Genomic DNA, 18157 nt, shown 5'->3' with positions numbered 1-18157 from the left:
ACGATTTGACAATGTAACGTCTCTCATCAATAAACTGTTAGTATTGGCTAAGAAACTTTTTGTATCAAAAATAATTTTCATGTTGATTCAATTATGCATTCGATTTCAGCGGACAGCGCCCTCTCTGATTGCTCCGTCGATTCATATCGCCTCAGCTCAAAGTTGAAAAGTTGACCAAGCTATGTTTTTTTCTTTTTTTCTATCATCAGCAAGTGTGTGTGTGTGTGTGTGTGTGTGTGTGTGTGTGTGTGTCGTGAACTTGACGCAATTTAATAAAAACCAATGAATGGTAACGGGAGTAAATTTTCTTTGGAAATCGCGTACAATGTCAAATATTGAGAAATCGTCGAAAATTCACACTCTAACTAATCTAATCTACCGAAATGAAACCGACTAAACGTCTAAGTACTGATAACAAAGTGTATATATGTGCCATTGCGATGACTGAGTGTGCGAATAAAGCACACTGTACATTTCGTTTGAATGATTTCATCGCAACTGATTTCTGTAAAGGCCAAGATTTTCAGTCGACACACATGCATAATGTGCACATTATGTCGTATTGGTTAGCGTTTCACTTGTGTTGAGGAATAAGCTGTCAATCGTTTTGAGCTGATTTTACGAAATCACGCTTGAAGACTCAAACATCGATGAGAAATCCAATTTTTTTTTTTTTTGCACCACTGATAAAAAGAAATTATTACTTTTTTGCACTGAAACGAAATGGATTGAACGAGAAATGTAGACGACAGTGTTTGATGTGAAAAATATATCCAATTTTTGAACTAAAACGAGTGAAAAAGTTATTCAGTGATAAAAATCTATCATTTTAATCTAAATGAAAAAAAAACTAAACATTTTACTCACTGAACCATCGTTGCTCCTTTTGTATCAAGTGTGAAGTTTTACTTTTGAGCGATAATGACAATGTCCCGACACGAATTCAAAAATCGCGCTGTAACAAAACTGGGCAAAAGTGTCTAAGCCTGAAATTTTGCTGTGCCATCAGATGGCGTTCGTGTAATCCATTGCACGAATGACAGATGAATGTTCATTCGTACACAAAACTGGGCTTGTTAGTTTGTCAATATTGCCTTCGTCGCTCAGGTTTAGCATCAGTCTTCATAAATTTACAATTTAGAAACAGAAAAAAAATCTCAATATTGTCAAAAATGTCGTCTCACATGAGCACCAAGGATAGACTTTTATCGATAATCGATGACTTTGAAATCATAGCAAAGTGAGTTGTGCCCAGCACAAATGGATTTTTCTTGTCTCTGGTGACATTAAAAACAAAACCTTTTTTTTTTGGTTTACAGAGAATTGATTGAGAATTCAAATGCGCCGAAACATCAGAAAATTTCTCAAAATGATCACAGTCAACTCGTTGAGCTGCTCATATCAAAAGATGACGAATTCAAGGATGTTTTGAAATTAGCCGAGGAACAGGCACAGATCGAGCAAAAGATGACAGCATTAAAAGCTAAAGTGCATTTGCGTGACCAACAAATTAAACGACTTCAACGACGTTTGAAAGATTCAGAGGAGATTCTATCGCGGGCTCTGTTTCAAGCACGTCAAAAGCTGGCGAGCATAAATGTGGCAAACAAGAAATCGGTCTCATCTGAAGAACTCATCAAATATGCATACCGGTTAGAACCTCACTTTTTTTTAATGTTGATTTAATTGCATGAACTAAACGAAATCTATCCACAGAATCAGTGCATCGAATGCTATCAGCGCGCCATTGACCTGGCAACAGGGTGATTTGAGACGACCATATCCAACTGATATCGAAATGCGATTAGGGTTTTTGGGCAAATCGGATCTATCGAATGTAAATGGTCACAGTTCACAGAGCCAGAGTGCAACGACCAGTGATTTTCCAAAACCATCGGTTGGAGGTAAGTTTGAATCGATTCAATTGAATCCAAAGTGATGCCTAATGACTCAATGCTAATGGTTTTCATTGTTCAACAGATATTCCAATAGCATCTCAAAATCAATTTGCTTGGATGCAGTCCGGTGAATTACAAATGACTATGGGCAAAAGTTCGAATGCTACTAGTGTTCCACTTGATACTCGGTATGTTTCGATAAGTTTCGAATATATTTTCTATAAATTTGCACATTTTGAAGTCTCTATAGACCTCATAACAAGTATTATCCAATGTTTTGACAAGAAATTTCTCAATTTTCGTGTAGAAACCACAAAGATGCCAACCAGGATGAGGTTGAGGTTATGTCGACTGATAGTTCCAGTTCGAGCTCAAGCGATTCTCAATAGAATTACTCATATTCTCCATTAAAATACATAGGGACATTATCATTTTATTCTTTCTTTCCTATTTTATCAAATTCGGTACATTTGTAAATCATCGCATATAATCAGATTAGCATATTCAAATTATTATGATATTTACCATCTAATCTATACCACTATGACTTGAAAATAATAAACAACAAGTATAATTAAACATAAGCAGCTCCTTTTTTGACAACATTTATGACTTTACTACATTTTTATAGTCTTTTCTCATCCATTTATCGACTCAAATACTGTCAAATATATAGGCTTTTATCGCAGTACGATTTTTCCACAGAAACAATAGAAATAGAGATTAACAATACCAAAAATGTGTTTAAAGTAGGTATGTATTTATGAGTTCTGTGCTCGTGAGAAAGTTCAAGAAATTGTTTTTTTTTTTAAAGAAAAACATGTCCAGATTTTTGAGTTTTTAAAGCTTTTTCCCAAAAGTGTGCAGTTTCACATATTTTGTGCTCGATTGGTGTTAAATATCAAAATTCAGACATACTCTTTTGTGAGATTTTTGAAAATATTGGATGCTACAATACAACAAATTACTTAAATAAGTAGCCAATGGCTACTAGCCATGGACTGCAAACTAAAATCATTTTTTGTGATCGATGATTTTAATGTGATTCACTGATTATTATGAAAAATCCAGACACAGGTGTCCCTTCATCAATACACTCCTTAATCCCTTCAGTCAAGAGTCAAGGTTCTAAACATCATATAATATTTAAAGTTCGCTTGGATCAACTGGAAATGCATACAAAATGATGCGTTAACCCTCAACTGCATGAATTTTTCCTAGGACTGGGAGTACTGGTATTTGGTTGATTTTTGGCCATAGATAACGAAAAAAATATTCATAATCCTAGATTTCCCATGGTTTAGTCAGGAAATGCGATAGAAATAAGTCAGAGAACAATAAAATCCATTGTTTAAAAGTGTCAAAAATATGTCTAATTTGGAAACCGAATAATTTATTTTGTCAAATTTTCGTTTTCGTGCACATTTTTGTTTATAACTCACCAATCGTACGACATAGACAAATGACGCCAAAGACAAAAATAAAGAAAAAACATTGACAAATAAAAATTCCCCTTGAAGCAATGTCATCCGCCGTACGATTCACATTATACAGGTGTTTAAATGATGCCCGCCAAAAGGCGGGCTTATGCAGTTGAGGGTTAACATCAATTACGAATTGAATATGAGAAATATGATTATATAAAAATTCTTTGAAAAGAAAGAAAAAATTGACATTTACTCGAAGCGATGCGTTTTGTATTTTTCATTGGAGTATTTGCTTGTAGTATTCGGATGACCGACTTAAGCAAATAAAGCATTTGAATCGTTGTCGATTCAAAAATTATAGAGTCAACAAGTAGCTCTCTCGTTGAGAATTTGAGTAAATTATAAAAAAATTCTTACTGTGCAAAAAGTGTCCATATTCAATGTGATTATCCCATATCCATGGTAGCTCATTGGAATTTGAGCGTTGCCAATCATTATGATGAAATATTTTTGCAACTCCAATGGCAGTTCATGCCAATCGAAAACGTACAAAGAATCAGCCATTTTTCCATAACTGTCAGATGCCGATTTGCCCAAGAAACAGCACAAAAATAAGTCTGATAGAAGAACACTTCCAGCAAATAAAAAAAAAACGAATAAATTGATGTCAAAGTCCTTGGAGATTTGCTAAAATAATCCAGATCATATAAATGATGATTATTTCTTTATGCAGATAGTTTGAGCAACGATACGGAGATGTAAGTCTTTTTATTTATAATTGCAATCCGATGAGTGAAAAAGACAAAAAAAATTTGATTACACTACCTGATCTAATTGAAATATAGTTGTAGCCAATGCGATTACGTTGCAGATGAGATGAACCGTAAAATGAAGGCTGTAAATTTCTGCCGTATGCGAAAACCAACTTGATATCATGGATTAGAATGGAGAAAAAGTTTAAAAAAAAATCATTATATTTTGCCCACCTTTTGGTCGAGTTATGAAAATCGATTATATCGCACAACAGTTTCTTTTTCTTTCGATTTTCAACGGGATGGCCTAATTGGTGAACCGAATACCGAAACACTTTATGAAATGCCTGATGATGCAAACATATGGAAACGAATGACAGAAGAACAGCACCATCATAAAGGAGATAAGCTCCGACAACAAAAATACTGTAGATTATCTCGCCACAATATCCAAGCAATGTTGATTGATCCCAAGGAAAACTTGAATATTCAAAAGATTCAAAATTTTATTCAAATAGGTAAAAAAAAATCCCGAAACTAACACAAATCTAAGTGGATGAAAAGCAGCATCGAAATGTCCATTCCACTGAGACCTCATCAAAACTGATGCAAACGACAATATCATAGTACCCAAAAAACCACTCATGACAAATTTGAAATACATTTGCCAAACAAATTCAGACTTGTTGTTCGCTTGTGCCAAAAATCGAAACGATTCCCCATCTTGATCTAAATTTAAATAAAACAACATTAAAACCCACGTCAATTTGCATATTACATACTTATCTTTTGTAGTATACATAAGTATAATTATTCCATATTTAAAGAAAATTGTTCAAATTGAAAATAATTATAATGAAATCGGTTCATACACTTTGCGTAGAAATCCGTTAATTTTTCAAAAACCGACGCAATCTTATGACGAAGGAAAAAAGCCAAAACAATCGTATTTGCCATTGGAATAGCAACAAACACTTGTAACGACCCAATCAATGTTTCTTGGAAATCGACCGACAAACTTTTTAGAACGTACATCAAACTCAATAAGAATTCAGTTACATCAGCTACAATGAGAGCCAAAACTAATGCAATGTACGCCCGTTTTTTCCATTTGCTAGTATTTTCTTCGGCGGGCAATACACAAAGCCACGTCAGTAATAATTGATTGGTAGCCAATGGCTTCATATTAAATAAAATTTATTATGGATAAACTTTTCAAATCGACTTTTGATTAAAAAAAAAAACAAACAAAAATCTTCAAATTTTGAGCTATTAACGTTAAGCGAAATCTTCCCAAAGTATTTCTTCGCTTTTTGTGTTTCGAACTATAGATCATAAGCTAATTTTTGCTAAATGGTTGCAACTATAGAAAAAAATTATGAATCTATTTCAAATTTCGAATCTTGCAAATCAAATATAATCAGTTTCTTTAGATATCAGTAACAATAGTGAATCCAATCACGACGACATCCAAATCAAAACTACATGAAAGTTGGAGGTTTCAATTTCTAAGTATCGAAATTTATGGATTACCCGGTTATATTTATCTTATGACATTTTTACTCAAGATAAAAAAATCAACATTGAAAAAACACAGTGTTTTTCGGATATTTAGCCCATTTTCCCGGTAAAACTTCGGACATCAATTTATATTATACACTAGTACGGAAGTGAATCCATGGTAAATGATGTAGCCAAAAAAAGGTTCAGAAGTTTCTCTAATTACTGTTTATATCCATGGGCGTAGCTTAGGACACAAAAACAGCAATTGTCCTAACTGGGGGGATGGACCATAGGGTTAATTCTTCCAATGAAACAATTAAAACAATCTCAAATATTTGACTGCCACTATGTAATTATTCTATATTTATACCAGAAATGAGCCGTTGGAAAAAAAAAACACGTATTAGAAAAGTGCCGAACAAAATGAAAAACAGCGTATTTTCATACGGATGTAATACAACAACAAACTCTATATAGAAAAGGCTGTGTTTTTTTTTTGTTCGGCGACCAATTAAATTTGCTGTTTTTATTCTATGTGGATCTGATCCACTCATCAATCGAATCAACATTCAAATCCTCGCGAATTCTCTCATTCCTAATTCTATTTCTAGACGAATTTGTCGAAAAAAGGGAGTATTTCGTTTAGACGAAATTGTCATATTTTGTAGACGTTTTTGTATTTAACCAAAACATAAATGCTGATGCGCTACTGCATCGAATTTTATCTCTACGGACGATGCATTTTCAAACTAATTTCATGTGCAGATTCGGTACGATGAATTTATTTCGTAACCGATAACAATTTTCGAGTGTTATTTTGATAAATGAAAACGAGGTACCACTTAGATTCTGCGATTAAAATGAGCTCATGCTCCAAACAATAAGTTCTCGATCAAAGTAGAGAAAATAAAAAATGAATAAAGGAAATTTTCGGTTATGAAGCAAAATATTCGTTAGCGGCAGTATGAATCAAGATATACTAAAAAGGTATTAAGTTGAAGATTCATCTGCAATCGATAGCACACCAAGACATATTACATATCCGCGGATTGTACGTTGAGAAACATGAAACCGTATATCTAAAATCAAGGTAATTCCGATCGGAATCTTCCGAACGGATATTTGTTGTGATGATCATTCAATATTTTATTGATTTTTCCGAATTCATTTTCAAATGATTTGTAAATTCCAACCATTTGTATTGCGACAACACTAACATATACATATGAACATGCGCACTATATGTTTTCATGTCATGACAGTATGTCATTGAACAAAGGACACGCAGCACATTTGGTGTTAAACAAAGCTCAGCACTGTTTTTTAAAATCAGATTCAACTGAACTCGATGTAATACTTTTGTAAGTTAAATCCAACCAAAACAATTTGTGCTATTATATCGAAGAAGAAAACTAGATTCAAGGCACGAGGATTTTCACGATGTTTCTTCTAATTTTAGCTCCGATTTCATCTGGTGTGAAACTACACAGCTATGGAAACAATGGGACCACATGAAGAAATGAAGCTTACCCATCTCGATATTGATTGTCTTGAACGGATTTGTCGGTATCTGCCTCTCAAGGATTTGTTGAACTTGGCGGATTCAAGCAAACAATTAAAAAAAGCCGCAGATTTGGTGTTTCTCCTAAAATATAACAGTAATTTCTGTATTAGAATTGGATACAAATCTTATGATGAATACTGTTTTTTGATTGCTTATTATCCAATGCACAATGTTGGAGATATACATTTTCGCGAACATTTCATCAAACCTTTAGACTTAAAAAGAGCATATCAGATGCTACGATGCTTTGGGCATTTAATATCCAAATTGCGAATTGGAATGAAAGAAACTAACAAACATTTTAATCGTTCAATTTTCTACATAAAGAAATACTGCGCCGAATCACTCACTGAATTAGAAATGTCTGAAATACCAGATAGATCCATGATTCGCTTCGTAAAACCGTTTCCAAACGTTCACACTCTTTGTATTCGATCATTTTATTTGACAAATGTTTCAATGGATAAGATATTCCCAAACCTGAAGCGTTTAAAGTGTCATTGCAACAGAACTACTGATTTTGCTAGCATCGGATCACAAGTTCCAAATTTAGAGCACTTGGAATTGGATGTTTCCTATGACCGAGAAAACGAATTACTTCGAACAATTCGGTTAAGTCCGAAGATACAAAGCTTGGCAGTTCCAATCAACGCCATTTATCAAGGCATAAACGAAGTCCTTCCAAATCTCCAGGTTTTAAGGGTGAACAAAATACCTTTTCGCTCTTTTAACTTTGATAACTTTGGGAAATGTCATTTTGCAACTGTAAAACGATTTGAAGTTTTTCACGAAGATGTGTTGGGTTCGATAACATTTCCATTGTTATTCGACAAACTGGAGGAATTTGTTGTGAAATTACGAGCATATCGTTCTTTAAGAGATGAAGAAACATTTTACAATTTCATCAGCGAACATCCATCTATAGTAAAATTGGAAGTTGAAACTTATCATAACGATATGGATTTATTAAAATTAATAGATATGTTGCCATTGGTGGAAGAATTCGATGTAAGCAGCGAATTTTTAATTCCAGATGTTGTTCGGTTTATGAACGAAAAGAAATCACTGAAAAAATTTACTTTTCATTTACGAAATGGTCATAATATTGATATTCCTGATATACTTGTGCAGGCGCACTTCAAAGATAAATGGCATGGTATAAAAATAAAACGTACTTCACTTGTAACAGGAGGACCATGTCCATTTGCGCTGTTCAAATTTACACGGATTTTGTAATAAAATGTGAATCTACTGATAAGAAAGAAAAAGTGACGATGAAATGTTCATTCATGTTTCATTGCAATGTAAGCAATAGCATTAATCTTCAAATAAAATTGTATATTTTGAACAGAATACTAGCTTGAAAGAGTTTCTGTTCACAAATACATAAATTCATTTTCTGTGCGTCCATTTTTCCAGAAAATAAAACACAAAAGCTTGAACCTTTTGATCATTGAAACTGGAACGGCATTCAATCCGATAAAACTATTTAAAAATTCATTTTTGGGGGACATTCAAATTGAAGAGTGATATTTTCGAATTGTTATTGTTCGCCATTTGGGTTTGTATACGCTGAGAGTGTGCAGTGTGCACTTGATCGGGAGACATTTTTTCTTTGATTTCGTAGATATCGCTTATCGGAATGACAGATTCCGGGCTCAAGTGGCATTTTGTGATTGGTTTGAAGAAATAAATTAGAGGAAAATTGAGAGTTAATTCAGTTCATTTCTTAACTAAATGTTGATAATTTTTCTTTTCTATTCTAAAAACAAATCTTCTTTAAATTGAACTTGAACGAAATCTTTGATTTTTCTAAATGTTTCGAAACCATTTTTATTTGATTTGTATATTGCAACCATACGTATTGCGGCAACACTAACACATACATATGAACATGCGCAGATATGTTTTCGAATATCCTTCTGTCATTACAGTATGTTGTTAAACAAAGGACACAGAACTCATTTGATGTTTGTCCATCCAGTGCTATTTTTGTTTAAATTCAAGTCAACTCGACTCAATATTTCTGTAAGTTAAACGCTACCAAAACTATTTGGGATATAATATCGAAATATAATCTAGGTATAGGACACGAGGACTTTCACGATGTTTCATTATTTTTTCCAGAAATACAATTGATTTTTAAGAATGATCCATATAAACAGTCTTTCAATTTACTTATACTTTTTGGGGAGGTTCATTAAGAGACAATAAGCAAGGGAAACAAATCGATAAAATCATTTTCATAGAGTCAATTTATTTTATTATGTTTGTGATACAATTTGGTTTTTTCTTCTTCAAATCACCATAGCTAACACAATATTCAGTTATAATACAATTTAACCCATGTAACTATGACTAAGCAGGATGTTCAAATAAAGATTAGGAAACTGAAGGCGATCGGCTTTAGAACATGCCATCATATTTGCCGATCGGTATAAGTACGATTAGGAATACGATGAGGTTTCTCAGGGCGACTTTCCAGTCATTTGGAACAGCATAGGGTAATAGGACTTGAGTTAGACGATGCACTTCATGCGAAGCACAAACAAAAATGAATGATGATATCAAAATGTTTAGAGTTGGGAAACCAGGCAAAAGTACAAGAACGCCATTTCTATCGGCCGCCAACCAGATGTGATATTGACAAATGAATAATTCCAATGATATGCGACCAAACCAGGCAAAAAACGATGAAAATCGTATGCGAAATATGCCGCTAATGTTCCGTAGAACGATGTAGCTGACGATTGGCACGAATACCACATACGAATGGATTTCTTCGCAGTCCTGTTTATTGCGGCATAGAAACGAGAATGTGGTGTAAAAAGCGATTCCACCCAACGAAAGTATCGCAGCCATAATTGAAGTACGACCGGGTAATAAGTTGTGATTTGTGTTGTCATCGATGATATTGAATTTTTGGGCGATGTGAAAAATGGACGCAAAAACCATGCCATAAGTCACTGTGTAACGATCCAATTTCCATCTATACCACCATTGATGAATATCATCGTCGGTCGTAACAAATAATGCTTTCCATGGACGTGTCACGAACACTCGCTCAAAGAACACTTCGCTCATGTAGAAAATCGTGATCACAATGAGTAAACACACAAATTTCAACACCAAATAACAATATTTGTATGGATTATTTTCCACGCTACTCGAAGTGATGTGCGGTGGAAGCGCCAGAACAAAGTAAATGATCACAAACCAGAATGATATCAATGGCACAAAGTAGTAAAATTGATACGGTCGATTCATGCAGAGACACAGAACAATGGTCATGAAATTCATGCGGAATAAAATTTGAAGGAAACGCGTTAGGCCCGCATTGCCCGTGTGCCACATGTAGCTGAAGTGATTGTAACCGGATAGAAATAAATATGCAGAAATTAATACTTTGATTTGCATGTAAATCGGTGTAATTCTTTCCGCTCCAGTCAAATGATAGATCAATATGACTAATTGCATCCATCCCTTCAATTCGTCCGTTTGATCTCTGTGCAAAACCTTCGTGAATCGACTATCTTCCGTGAAAAACAGCCCCAACACAAATACATAGCCTAACGGTATCCAAAAACTGAATTCCGAGTAATATTTGTTCTCTTTCATAAAGAAATTAGTACGATCACAAAGGTAAAAGTATCCCATGATAATGGCCAGCGTTGAAATGGCAAACAATGGTGTGCTCAAATCGTTGGTGAGAATATTTGCGACGCTACTGCCTCCTTGTCGTCGTAATGGTACATAGAATGTATATCCGCGTAAGTGCAGCCACCATCTTCGGGTCAGCATCGCCATGGTCAGTGATAAGCTGAAATTGAAGAAATTCGAATTCGAATTAAAAAATGTATGGAAAAGAACGAATTCGTTCATCGATTGAAGGCATTTCATCAAATGATTCACATATACTTGATTGAAACGAAGGTCCAATCAACAATACGCAGTAAGTACTACTTACCTCACTCCAAATACAGCATATGTAATAATTTGAAGCACGGTGTACGGTTCGGCACTGCTGCAACACGAACCGTCATTGAAATTCATGTAATCGTTGCAGTACATGTTCAAAATTGTTTGAACATCATGTTGTGCAGCCAATTTACTCAAATGCCATCCATCAATCGCTTCATCCAATAGGCCACTTGCGATATGCTTCGACGATGACCAAATCTGAACGCCGGAATACTTGAGAATCGAATAAACGGCTTCATTGTATTTATCAATGTTATCATTTTGCACATTTTTCCACCCTTCCACAAGCTTATCCTCATCCACCGGATCTTGGAGCTTCCACAAAATTTTCGCTTTTTTCTCCCGATTCAAAGTGTCAATGGGCTGAAGTAGTTTCGATAGATTCATTGAGTAGCTCTTCATGATTTCGGATGTAATATTTCCCTGCAGAAAATGAGCACTCGTCGTGCTCGCTACGATGAATGACGGCGGATCTTCTGTATTTTGCCACCGATTGAATTCGGTTATCATCGGAGTCAGATCCGGTGCATAGATGTAATTTATTCGTAGTTTCAGCTTGTAATCAGTATACTCCAGATTTATGACTGGCTCGTCGTAATGGAATGCTGCCGATTTGTTGTCTTCCGCATTGGCTGCAGAGGAATATGCCTGCAAATGCTTAACAAACGCTTGGTACAAGTTACGAATTCGAACATCGCCGATGAATACAAAGTGATGGTGACTACCCCAAAATACCAAATACCGAAAACAACGCTTCGTGTCGCTAGAAAAATGAAAAAAAAGGTTGCCGATTCACAAGCGGGACTTGGACATTATGTTTAAAATCACTCACGTTTGCGAATATTTATGCATCATACAGCCATACGGTTGCCATTCTCGATTCCCTTTGAATCGTCCATCGGACAGCAGCCATTTGCATGAGTCAGTACCTGTTGAGAATTAATTGGTTCAATTGTAAAACCAGTTCCATTTCTTTTTATTTTCCTCATTTCGATAACATCTTCGTTCAATATCCAAGATCCAATTTTGATGCTTGGAAAATCGATGACTATACTCTGGCCAATTTCAAACTCACCGTATCTCAAATGTATCAATCCGTGATAGAAGATGAAACCCAAAACCAGGCACAGCGCAACTTTCTTGGCATTGTTGGAATTCAATTGCGATATATAATATTCAGCTTTGTTAACATCTTTTTCGGGTCGTTCAGCGCCGCTGCCATCGTCTGTTTCAAGTCTTTCCATGGCCACTGTGAATAAAAATTGCTATAAATCATCTGTGGTGTTATTAAATGACATGTAACCGCATATCTATGCACATTGCACATTCCACATTTGATTGAATGACAAAGTCAAACACTTCTTAACTTATCATCTGATACGGAAGCACATAGATATCCGATTGATTTACATTGCTTAAAAATTTCCGTGCCTACCTCTTTTTTATGTAGAATACCAAAACCTTAACACACTATTTATATCGTAGCACACAAAACAATTGAAGGTTTTATATACGAAAAACGACACTGATTCTAAGTCACATAGCGAACAAAAATATTTTCGTTCAGTGCGTATAAGTACGGGAATCAGTACGTCTCTTTTTGACAGCTTCTCATTGATATTTCATTTGCTGCATAGAACACTAAAATATATGTTACAATTGTTTGTGCAAGTAAAGTCAACAAAAAAAAAACTAAATGTCAAATTGTCAGTTGGAATTTGTTTTGATTTGTGATTGTGATGCATTCGAGCGCGTTACTCGAGCGGCGAGTTCGCCCGGTTTGACAGTTCAATTGCCGGTAAACAGCTGTTTTGTTTTGCATGTGCATGAATAGCTTATTTTTATTTCATAAATGAAACAAAAGTGATTTCTATAGAAATATTGATTCTTTTGGGTTTTAATTGATTAACTGCAATTGTTTCATTAATTAAGGAGGAGGAAAGGAGAGGTAAAATGTCGCCTCTAACCGGAAAGCGAATTTATTTTCGGGCCAAAAATCCGAATCCATTGTTCACGGAATGGCTGGAATATTGGGTGAAACAAGCCGAAGAGAAGGATTCAATGAAAAAGTACGCATTGGCTAAGGCATTGGAATCACTCAAGAAATATCCGTTGGTGTTGTATACAGGGCGTGATTGTGCCATTTTAGAAGGATTCGGTAGTGGTATTTGTTCAATGATTGACAAACAATTGCAAGTGTACAGAGATACAAACCCTGGCCGACTACTCGATGAACAACAAATGGATGTGAAGGAAAAAAGTATTATTCTCGACGTAAAAACCGCTTTTGAAAAGAAACGAGCCAAACGGAATCCAATCAAGGATTTTAAGGAGAAACTCGATGATACTCTTGAAGCACTTCTTAATGACAATGCATTTGACGAAGATATTTATATGATACCTCCTGTGATGACACAACCAATCCCTCAGATGGACTTCATGCCGGAAAAAGTACGTCTTGGAAGTTGTACATTTAAAATTATCCTATTGGTTGACACACAAGAAACGGCTGGGTAAGGAATTTAAAATTAAACCAAAGTATATATTTCAAAATGTGGATTAATTTCATTCTTTTTAAACAAAAGTCGGAATTTTATTTTGAATATAACTTTTCTACAGTAAATCAAAGCGACAGCTTGACACAACGCTAAAGGCGCTGGAGCAAAGAAAAGTGAACTTTGAAGTTCGTCGACTCTCGGTTGGCGATTTCCTGTGGATTTGTCGCGATGAAACGAACAAAGAGCACGAACTTGTTCTGCCTTATATCATTGAACGCAAACGCATGGACGATTTGGCTAGCAGTATCAAAGATGGTCGATTCCATGAGCAAAAGTTTCGTCTATCCGATTGTGGACTGCATAACAGAATCTATATGATCGAGAATCGAGGAAACAATACACATGTCGGTCTTCCACTGACGAATCTGCTGCAAGCCACAACAAACACATTGGTTCAAAATGGATTCATAGTAAAGTTCACCGATTCCAATGAAAATTCCATGTTTTATCTGTCGGTCATGAGTAATTTATTGATCAAAATGTATGCGGTGAGTGCGTCGAAAAGAAAAATTGGATTGAACCATTTGGTACCTTTAGACATTAAATCTCATTCGTATTTGCAGAAAAAAGATTTGGTACATTCAACAAAGACTGAAATTGATCGTTTGCCCGCTAACTACTATAGCGACTTAGACGCAAAATCCGAAGTGGAATTGATAGATTTCAAGGAATTTTCGAAGAGTACGGGAAAAATGCGGAATTTTACCATTCGTGATATGTTCAATCGTCAATTGGTCTCATTGAAATCTCTGTCGATCGACAAAGCATTGGCAATAACCGAAATTTATCCAACACCACGAAGCCTTATTTCAGCCTATGACCGATGTTTTGATGAAAAAGAAGCGATGAATCTTCTAGCTGACATTTCGTGCGGCAAACTGAAGCGACCACTGGGCACAACAATCAGTCAAACTATTTATAAGCTCTTCAATGCATCATCATATGAATAAAAAACCATCGAATGAAATTCATTGTCAATAAATTTGTTTGTGTTTCTGTCGCCGTGCAAACCGAAGAGGTGCGGCGAATTCGCCCACTCTGACGTTTGATGCACGTGAATACCCTTGACAGTTTGTCCCGTCGTTCGACTTATAAAAAATATTCTTATATTTATTTCTCTTCTTTCATAACTCTAACCTAGCGTGCGCGCTATCGGGTGAATTTTTTTCAGAAATTTATCACAAAATTGATTTTAATTGCGGTTCAAATTTCGTGTATATTTTTGTTCGTTTGTGTGCAATGAATGTCATTCACACAGTTAAACAATGTTTTACAATTCGTTCGTTGAAAGTATTTCATAAGCAGGCGTTTAGTCCAAAGTACCTGTTAATCACGAATTGCTGTATATCGGTGACATTGTCGAGTGTGGGTGATTTCCTTGAACAACAATATGAACTGTATAGCAAAGATATTGAAAAATATAGCGTCAAACGAACGTTTCATATGGCATTATCTGGTTTGACGGTCGGTGTTGCATGCCACTATTGGTATCGGTTCATTGACACACGCATTCCCGGTCGGAATTTATCCACCGTATTGCAAAAAGTATTTTGGGATCAAATTATTTGCTCACCAATTGTGATATCTACATTCTTTATAACGCTTGGCCTGTTGGAGCAAACGAGCAAAGATGAGATCATCAAAGAGATAAAGGAGAAGGCATGGCGATTATACGTAAGTTGGATCTAATGGAACATTTTTACATGATTTTCGTCGTGTTTTAATTTTGAATTGGCACCAATTTTTTTGATTGTCGGCCAGAAGTAAATATAAAAGCTATGGTTGCTCTGATATTTTTCTGCAGTTATTCGGTTTCTTCTAATTTTTCTTCCATTTTCTTCTATTTTTCAGCTCGCAGAATGGACAGTTTGGCCACCGGCACAGATAAGTAAGACATTAATTCAAAATATTCACTGTTATGTAATACTAATGGCAAACGCTTTCTTACAGTCAATTTCTACTTCCTTCCAAACAAATATCGCATTTTGTACGACAACACGATTTCGCTGGGCTATGATGTTTACACTTCAAAGGTGAAGCACGGGAAATAATACTATACGATGCATAGTATGCACAAGTTATCAACTGCAACTATTGTTACCAGTGAATTGTGAATGATTTTTTTTTAAACGAATGGACGTGTACGTGTCTGTAAATAATGGATTGCTTATGAATTTAGATAAATAAATTTTCGACTCATTTTTATCGCAACAAAGTCTTATTTATTTAACAAAAGTTTTGGGATGCCATCATGCATTCTTAATAGTATAAATTGACTCGAATTCTTATAGAGTAAGGCATTTTTCTTTTCCGATGTAGAAGAAAAAGACGATAAAGATTGAGTATAATTGTCGCGTATTTGAATTGTATTTATATGGTACAAAACATTGATATGACTTCAGGATGAATGTGTAATTTAAAGTGGGTGATAATTATGATGAAAACATGTGAAAATTTGTTGATTCTATTTGTCGGAATCCGAATCAGTCATTAGATCATCCTCATCGTCTGTGTTGATGTCATCATCTCGTTCGATCTGTGTCGTTTCATATTCCAAGATTTCATCGTCCTCTAAATGGGATCCACCCTCGATGAACGAAGCAAATCTAGGAGAAAATAGAAAAATTTGATCAGAAATGTCCATTTTTAATTTTCAGAAAACTTTTGATCTTTTTACTAAAATAACAAAAACAGTTTTTTTTTTGTGGAAGAAAAACTCACCGTTGTGGATCTTTCAAGCGAGTCATCATGCGCCATGGTTTGCTATCTGGACTGTTGCAGTAATTCTTGAGCTCTTCAAGTGCTTTTGTTGTTTCAAAAACAGATTGTGCATGAAATTCATCGCTGGTCAAAAGGCGTGGTTTCGGTGGGAATCGCCGAAGCCTGAACGGATAAATTGATTAAAGATTAGATATGTAACTTGTACAATCACTCATTTGGCTCAGTGGCAGACCACCACTGGCAGTCTTTAAAAATGTATGTCGTGAAGAGAAGAATTCGATTCGAATCGAGTGATTAAATGCAAAACAGTATGGATATCTCACCAAAATCCCCGAAATTTCTGCACAACAGTCAAAGGAAAATAATAGATGCAAATGGTAAGAATCATAATACTGACAGAGGCTTCGTGATAGCTACTTGAATAGAATATCATAATGTTGGCTCCCAGCTGAAGACTCCATTTGATTAGATCTTTGCTTCGTTGATTTTTTGGCGGTCCTAATCGATAGCATATGACAAAGCTAAGAAATCCAGTCACTATTACATACCAAAACACGTACGTTTGATAAACGAATAGGATTGTGTTTAGATTTTCGATTATCATTTGTATGAAGTAAATGCCAACAGTCCATCCTCCGATCAGCATGCCATACATTGCCGGTTTCTATGGAAACAATACATACACGGGAAATGAGGTAAACAATTTTTAATCGTAAATATGATATGATTCAGAATGGCCTTCGTTCGAATTTCCCAACACAAGGCAATACAAATTTTGCATCACATTGTGAAATTTCCTACCTTCGGTATCAGTTTACTGCTGAAATAAACGACCACCAAGAAAGATGCGAATATTCCGAGGAAGATTCCGGTCAGATAGTAGAACAGTGGCGTTTGGCTCAATGTTCTTGCATAGAAGAAAAGGACTAAGCCGGCGCCAAGCAAAAGAATTTTGCCAATGTCGATGCGCACAATGTTCAATTGCACGGTGTATTTGTGTGCTGTTTCGATTCCGACGCATGTCTGATTGAATGGATCGATCTTGATGATTTTCCGTTTGCCTACGTTCATCACATTGAAAGAGAAGATGGTGCGTTGATTGTCATAATGTTGTTTCACCTCGTCCGGTGATTCGCCCTCGAATTGAACAAAATCATCATTGTCAATGTTTATGCGAAATCTTAAGCTCTGAAAAATTGCCGCAATCGATTTGCTTTGCCCGCGAAAGCAGTAAATTTGCAAATCCGGTTCGAATGAACCGAATCGCTTAAGGTATGCATAGGTATGAGTATCGCCTGGTTGAAGATAAGTCACTGGAAAAATTTTAAATCACCACAAATTAGCATTTTTTTTATTCAAACAACTACATTTTTTAGGTTATGTTGACTCATTCTGAAAAAAAAAATAAACGTTTGTTACCGCTTAATTCCGAAGCACAGACTGGCACCAAAAACAGCACAAAACACAAAAAATTCATGATTTTTTCATTAGATTCAAACAGAATATTCACTATGTTTACAGTATAAGTACAAATCGTGGACAAAAACTCAATGAAACTATGAAATTGTCAACGTTTTTAGCGTAGCTATGGCTTGCCTCTTCATATTTACTTCACTGTAAACAATGTATTCGTTGGCCGAACTGTCAAAGTAATATCTCACATTTGAACAGCTGTCAAATTCGCTGCATGACAAATGCAGTGGTAAGTCTACCAATATGAATGCATAAAGAGGGAGAGAGAGAGAGAGAGAGA

General features: G+C 35.4%; 5 protein-coding genes across 5 annotated transcripts; 3 read left to right on the top strand and 2 right to left on the bottom strand.

The window, feature by feature from the left end:
- The first annotated feature begins 271 nt into the window (after positions 1 to 271).
- On the top strand, positions 272 to 2485 carry LOC129569045 (mediator of RNA polymerase II transcription subunit 4). The gene is made up of 5 exons (XM_055447440.1): positions 272 to 1240; positions 1320 to 1652; positions 1717 to 1904; positions 1981 to 2086; positions 2206 to 2485. The coding sequence occupies exons 1-5, from the start codon at positions 1044 to 1046 to the stop codon at positions 2285 to 2287; spliced, it is 906 nt and encodes a 301-aa protein (XP_055303415.1). The 5' UTR covers positions 272 to 1043; the 3' UTR covers positions 2288 to 2485.
- Positions 2486 to 9381: 6896 nt separating this feature from the next.
- LOC129569060 (N-acetylneuraminate 9-O-acetyltransferase) lies at positions 9382 to 12898 on the bottom strand. The gene is made up of 5 exons (XM_055447457.1): positions 12561 to 12898; positions 12201 to 12374; positions 11958 to 12054; positions 11112 to 11888; positions 9382 to 10964 (listed from the first exon to the last, which is right to left on the bottom strand). Exons 2-5 carry the CDS (start codon positions 12367 to 12369, stop codon positions 9551 to 9553), a joined length of 2457 nt encoding a protein of 818 aa, XP_055303432.1. The 5' UTR covers positions 12370 to 12374; positions 12561 to 12898; the 3' UTR covers positions 9382 to 9550.
- On the top strand, positions 12898 to 14759 carry LOC129569067 (crossover junction endonuclease MUS81). Its single transcript, XM_055447466.1, has 3 exons — positions 12898 to 13638; positions 13745 to 14171; positions 14247 to 14759. The coding sequence occupies exons 1-3, from the start codon at positions 13079 to 13081 to the stop codon at positions 14631 to 14633; spliced, it is 1374 nt and encodes a 457-aa protein (XP_055303441.1). The 5' UTR covers positions 12898 to 13078; the 3' UTR covers positions 14634 to 14759.
- A 160-nt stretch (positions 14760 to 14919) lies between these two features.
- Positions 14920 to 15898, top strand: LOC129569074 (mpv17-like protein 2). Its single transcript, XM_055447477.1, has 3 exons — positions 14920 to 15357; positions 15535 to 15571; positions 15634 to 15898. Exons 1-3 carry the CDS (start codon positions 14923 to 14925, stop codon positions 15732 to 15734), a joined length of 573 nt encoding a protein of 190 aa, XP_055303452.1. The 5' UTR covers positions 14920 to 14922; the 3' UTR covers positions 15735 to 15898.
- LOC129569069 (nuclear envelope integral membrane protein) lies at positions 15883 to 18064 on the bottom strand. The gene is made up of 5 exons (XM_055447468.1): positions 17824 to 18064; positions 17206 to 17717; positions 16728 to 17068; positions 16405 to 16566; positions 15883 to 16289 (listed from the first exon to the last, which is right to left on the bottom strand). The coding sequence occupies exons 1-5, from the start codon at positions 17879 to 17881 to the stop codon at positions 16148 to 16150; spliced, it is 1215 nt and encodes a 404-aa protein (XP_055303443.1). The 5' UTR covers positions 17882 to 18064; the 3' UTR covers positions 15883 to 16147.
- Between the last annotated feature and the right edge of the window lie 93 nt (positions 18065 to 18157).

Source organism: Sitodiplosis mosellana, unplaced genomic scaffold, assembly GCF_009176505.1.
Source record: "Sitodiplosis mosellana isolate CC-2019 unplaced genomic scaffold, AAFC_SMos_1.0 Smas_scaffold_30, whole genome shotgun sequence".
NCBI lineage: Eukaryota > Metazoa > Arthropoda > Insecta > Diptera > Cecidomyiidae > Sitodiplosis > Sitodiplosis mosellana.
Note: the sequence above shows the minus strand (reverse complement) of the source record. Positions and strands in the feature narration are given on the sequence as shown.

Excerpts from the sequence above, each read along its gene's own strand:
- LOC129569045 (XM_055447440.1), top strand. The coding sequence starts at position 1,044 with ATGAATGTTCATTCGTACACAAAACTGGGCTTGTTAGTTTGTCAATAT. Across the intron at positions 1,905-1,980 it reads TCCAAAACCATCGGTTGGAG|ATATTCCAATAGCATCTCAA; the intron begins GTAAGTTTGAAT and ends ATTGTTCAACAG. Across the intron at positions 2,087-2,205 it reads AGTGTTCCACTTGATACTCG|AAACCACAAAGATGCCAACC; the intron begins GTATGTTTCGAT and ends ATTTTCGTGTAG.
- LOC129569074 (XM_055447477.1), top strand. The coding sequence starts at position 14,923 with ATGAATGTCATTCACACAGTTAAACAATGTTTTACAATTCGTTCGTTG. Across the intron at positions 15,358-15,534 it reads AGAAGGCATGGCGATTATAC|CTCGCAGAATGGACAGTTTG; the intron begins GTAAGTTGGATC and ends TCTATTTTTCAG. Across the intron at positions 15,572-15,633 it reads TTGGCCACCGGCACAGATAA|TCAATTTCTACTTCCTTCCA; the intron begins GTAAGACATTAA and ends GCTTTCTTACAG.
- LOC129569067 (XM_055447466.1), top strand. The coding sequence starts at position 13,079 with ATGTCGCCTCTAACCGGAAAGCGAATTTATTTTCGGGCCAAAAATCCG. Across the intron at positions 13,639-13,744 it reads GACACACAAGAAACGGCTGG|TAAATCAAAGCGACAGCTTG; the intron begins GTAAGGAATTTA and ends ACTTTTCTACAG. Across the intron at positions 14,172-14,246 it reads TATTGATCAAAATGTATGCG|AAAAAAGATTTGGTACATTC; the intron begins GTGAGTGCGTCG and ends TCGTATTTGCAG.
- LOC129569060 (XM_055447457.1), bottom strand. The coding sequence starts at position 12,369 with ATGGAAAGACTTGAAACAGACGATGGCAGCGGCGCTGAACGACCCGAA. Across the intron at positions 12,055-12,200 it reads ATTGATACATTTGAGATACG|GTACTGACTCATGCAAATGG; the intron begins GTGAGTTTGAAA and ends AATTCTCAACAG. Across the intron at positions 11,889-11,957 it reads ATGCATAAATATTCGCAAAC|CGACACGAAGCGTTGTTTTC; the intron begins GTGAGTGATTTT and ends TCATTTTTCTAG.
- LOC129569069 (XM_055447468.1), bottom strand. The coding sequence starts at position 17,881 with ATGAATTTTTTGTGTTTTGTGCTGTTTTTGGTGCCAGTCTGTGCTTCG. Across the intron at positions 17,069-17,205 it reads GCAGTAAACTGATACCGAAG|AAACCGGCAATGTATGGCAT; the intron begins GTAGGAAATTTC and ends TTGTTTCCATAG. Across the intron at positions 16,290-16,404 it reads CGCTTGAAAGATCCACAACG|ATTTGCTTCGTTCATCGAGG; the intron begins GTGAGTTTTTCT and ends ATTTTCTCCTAG.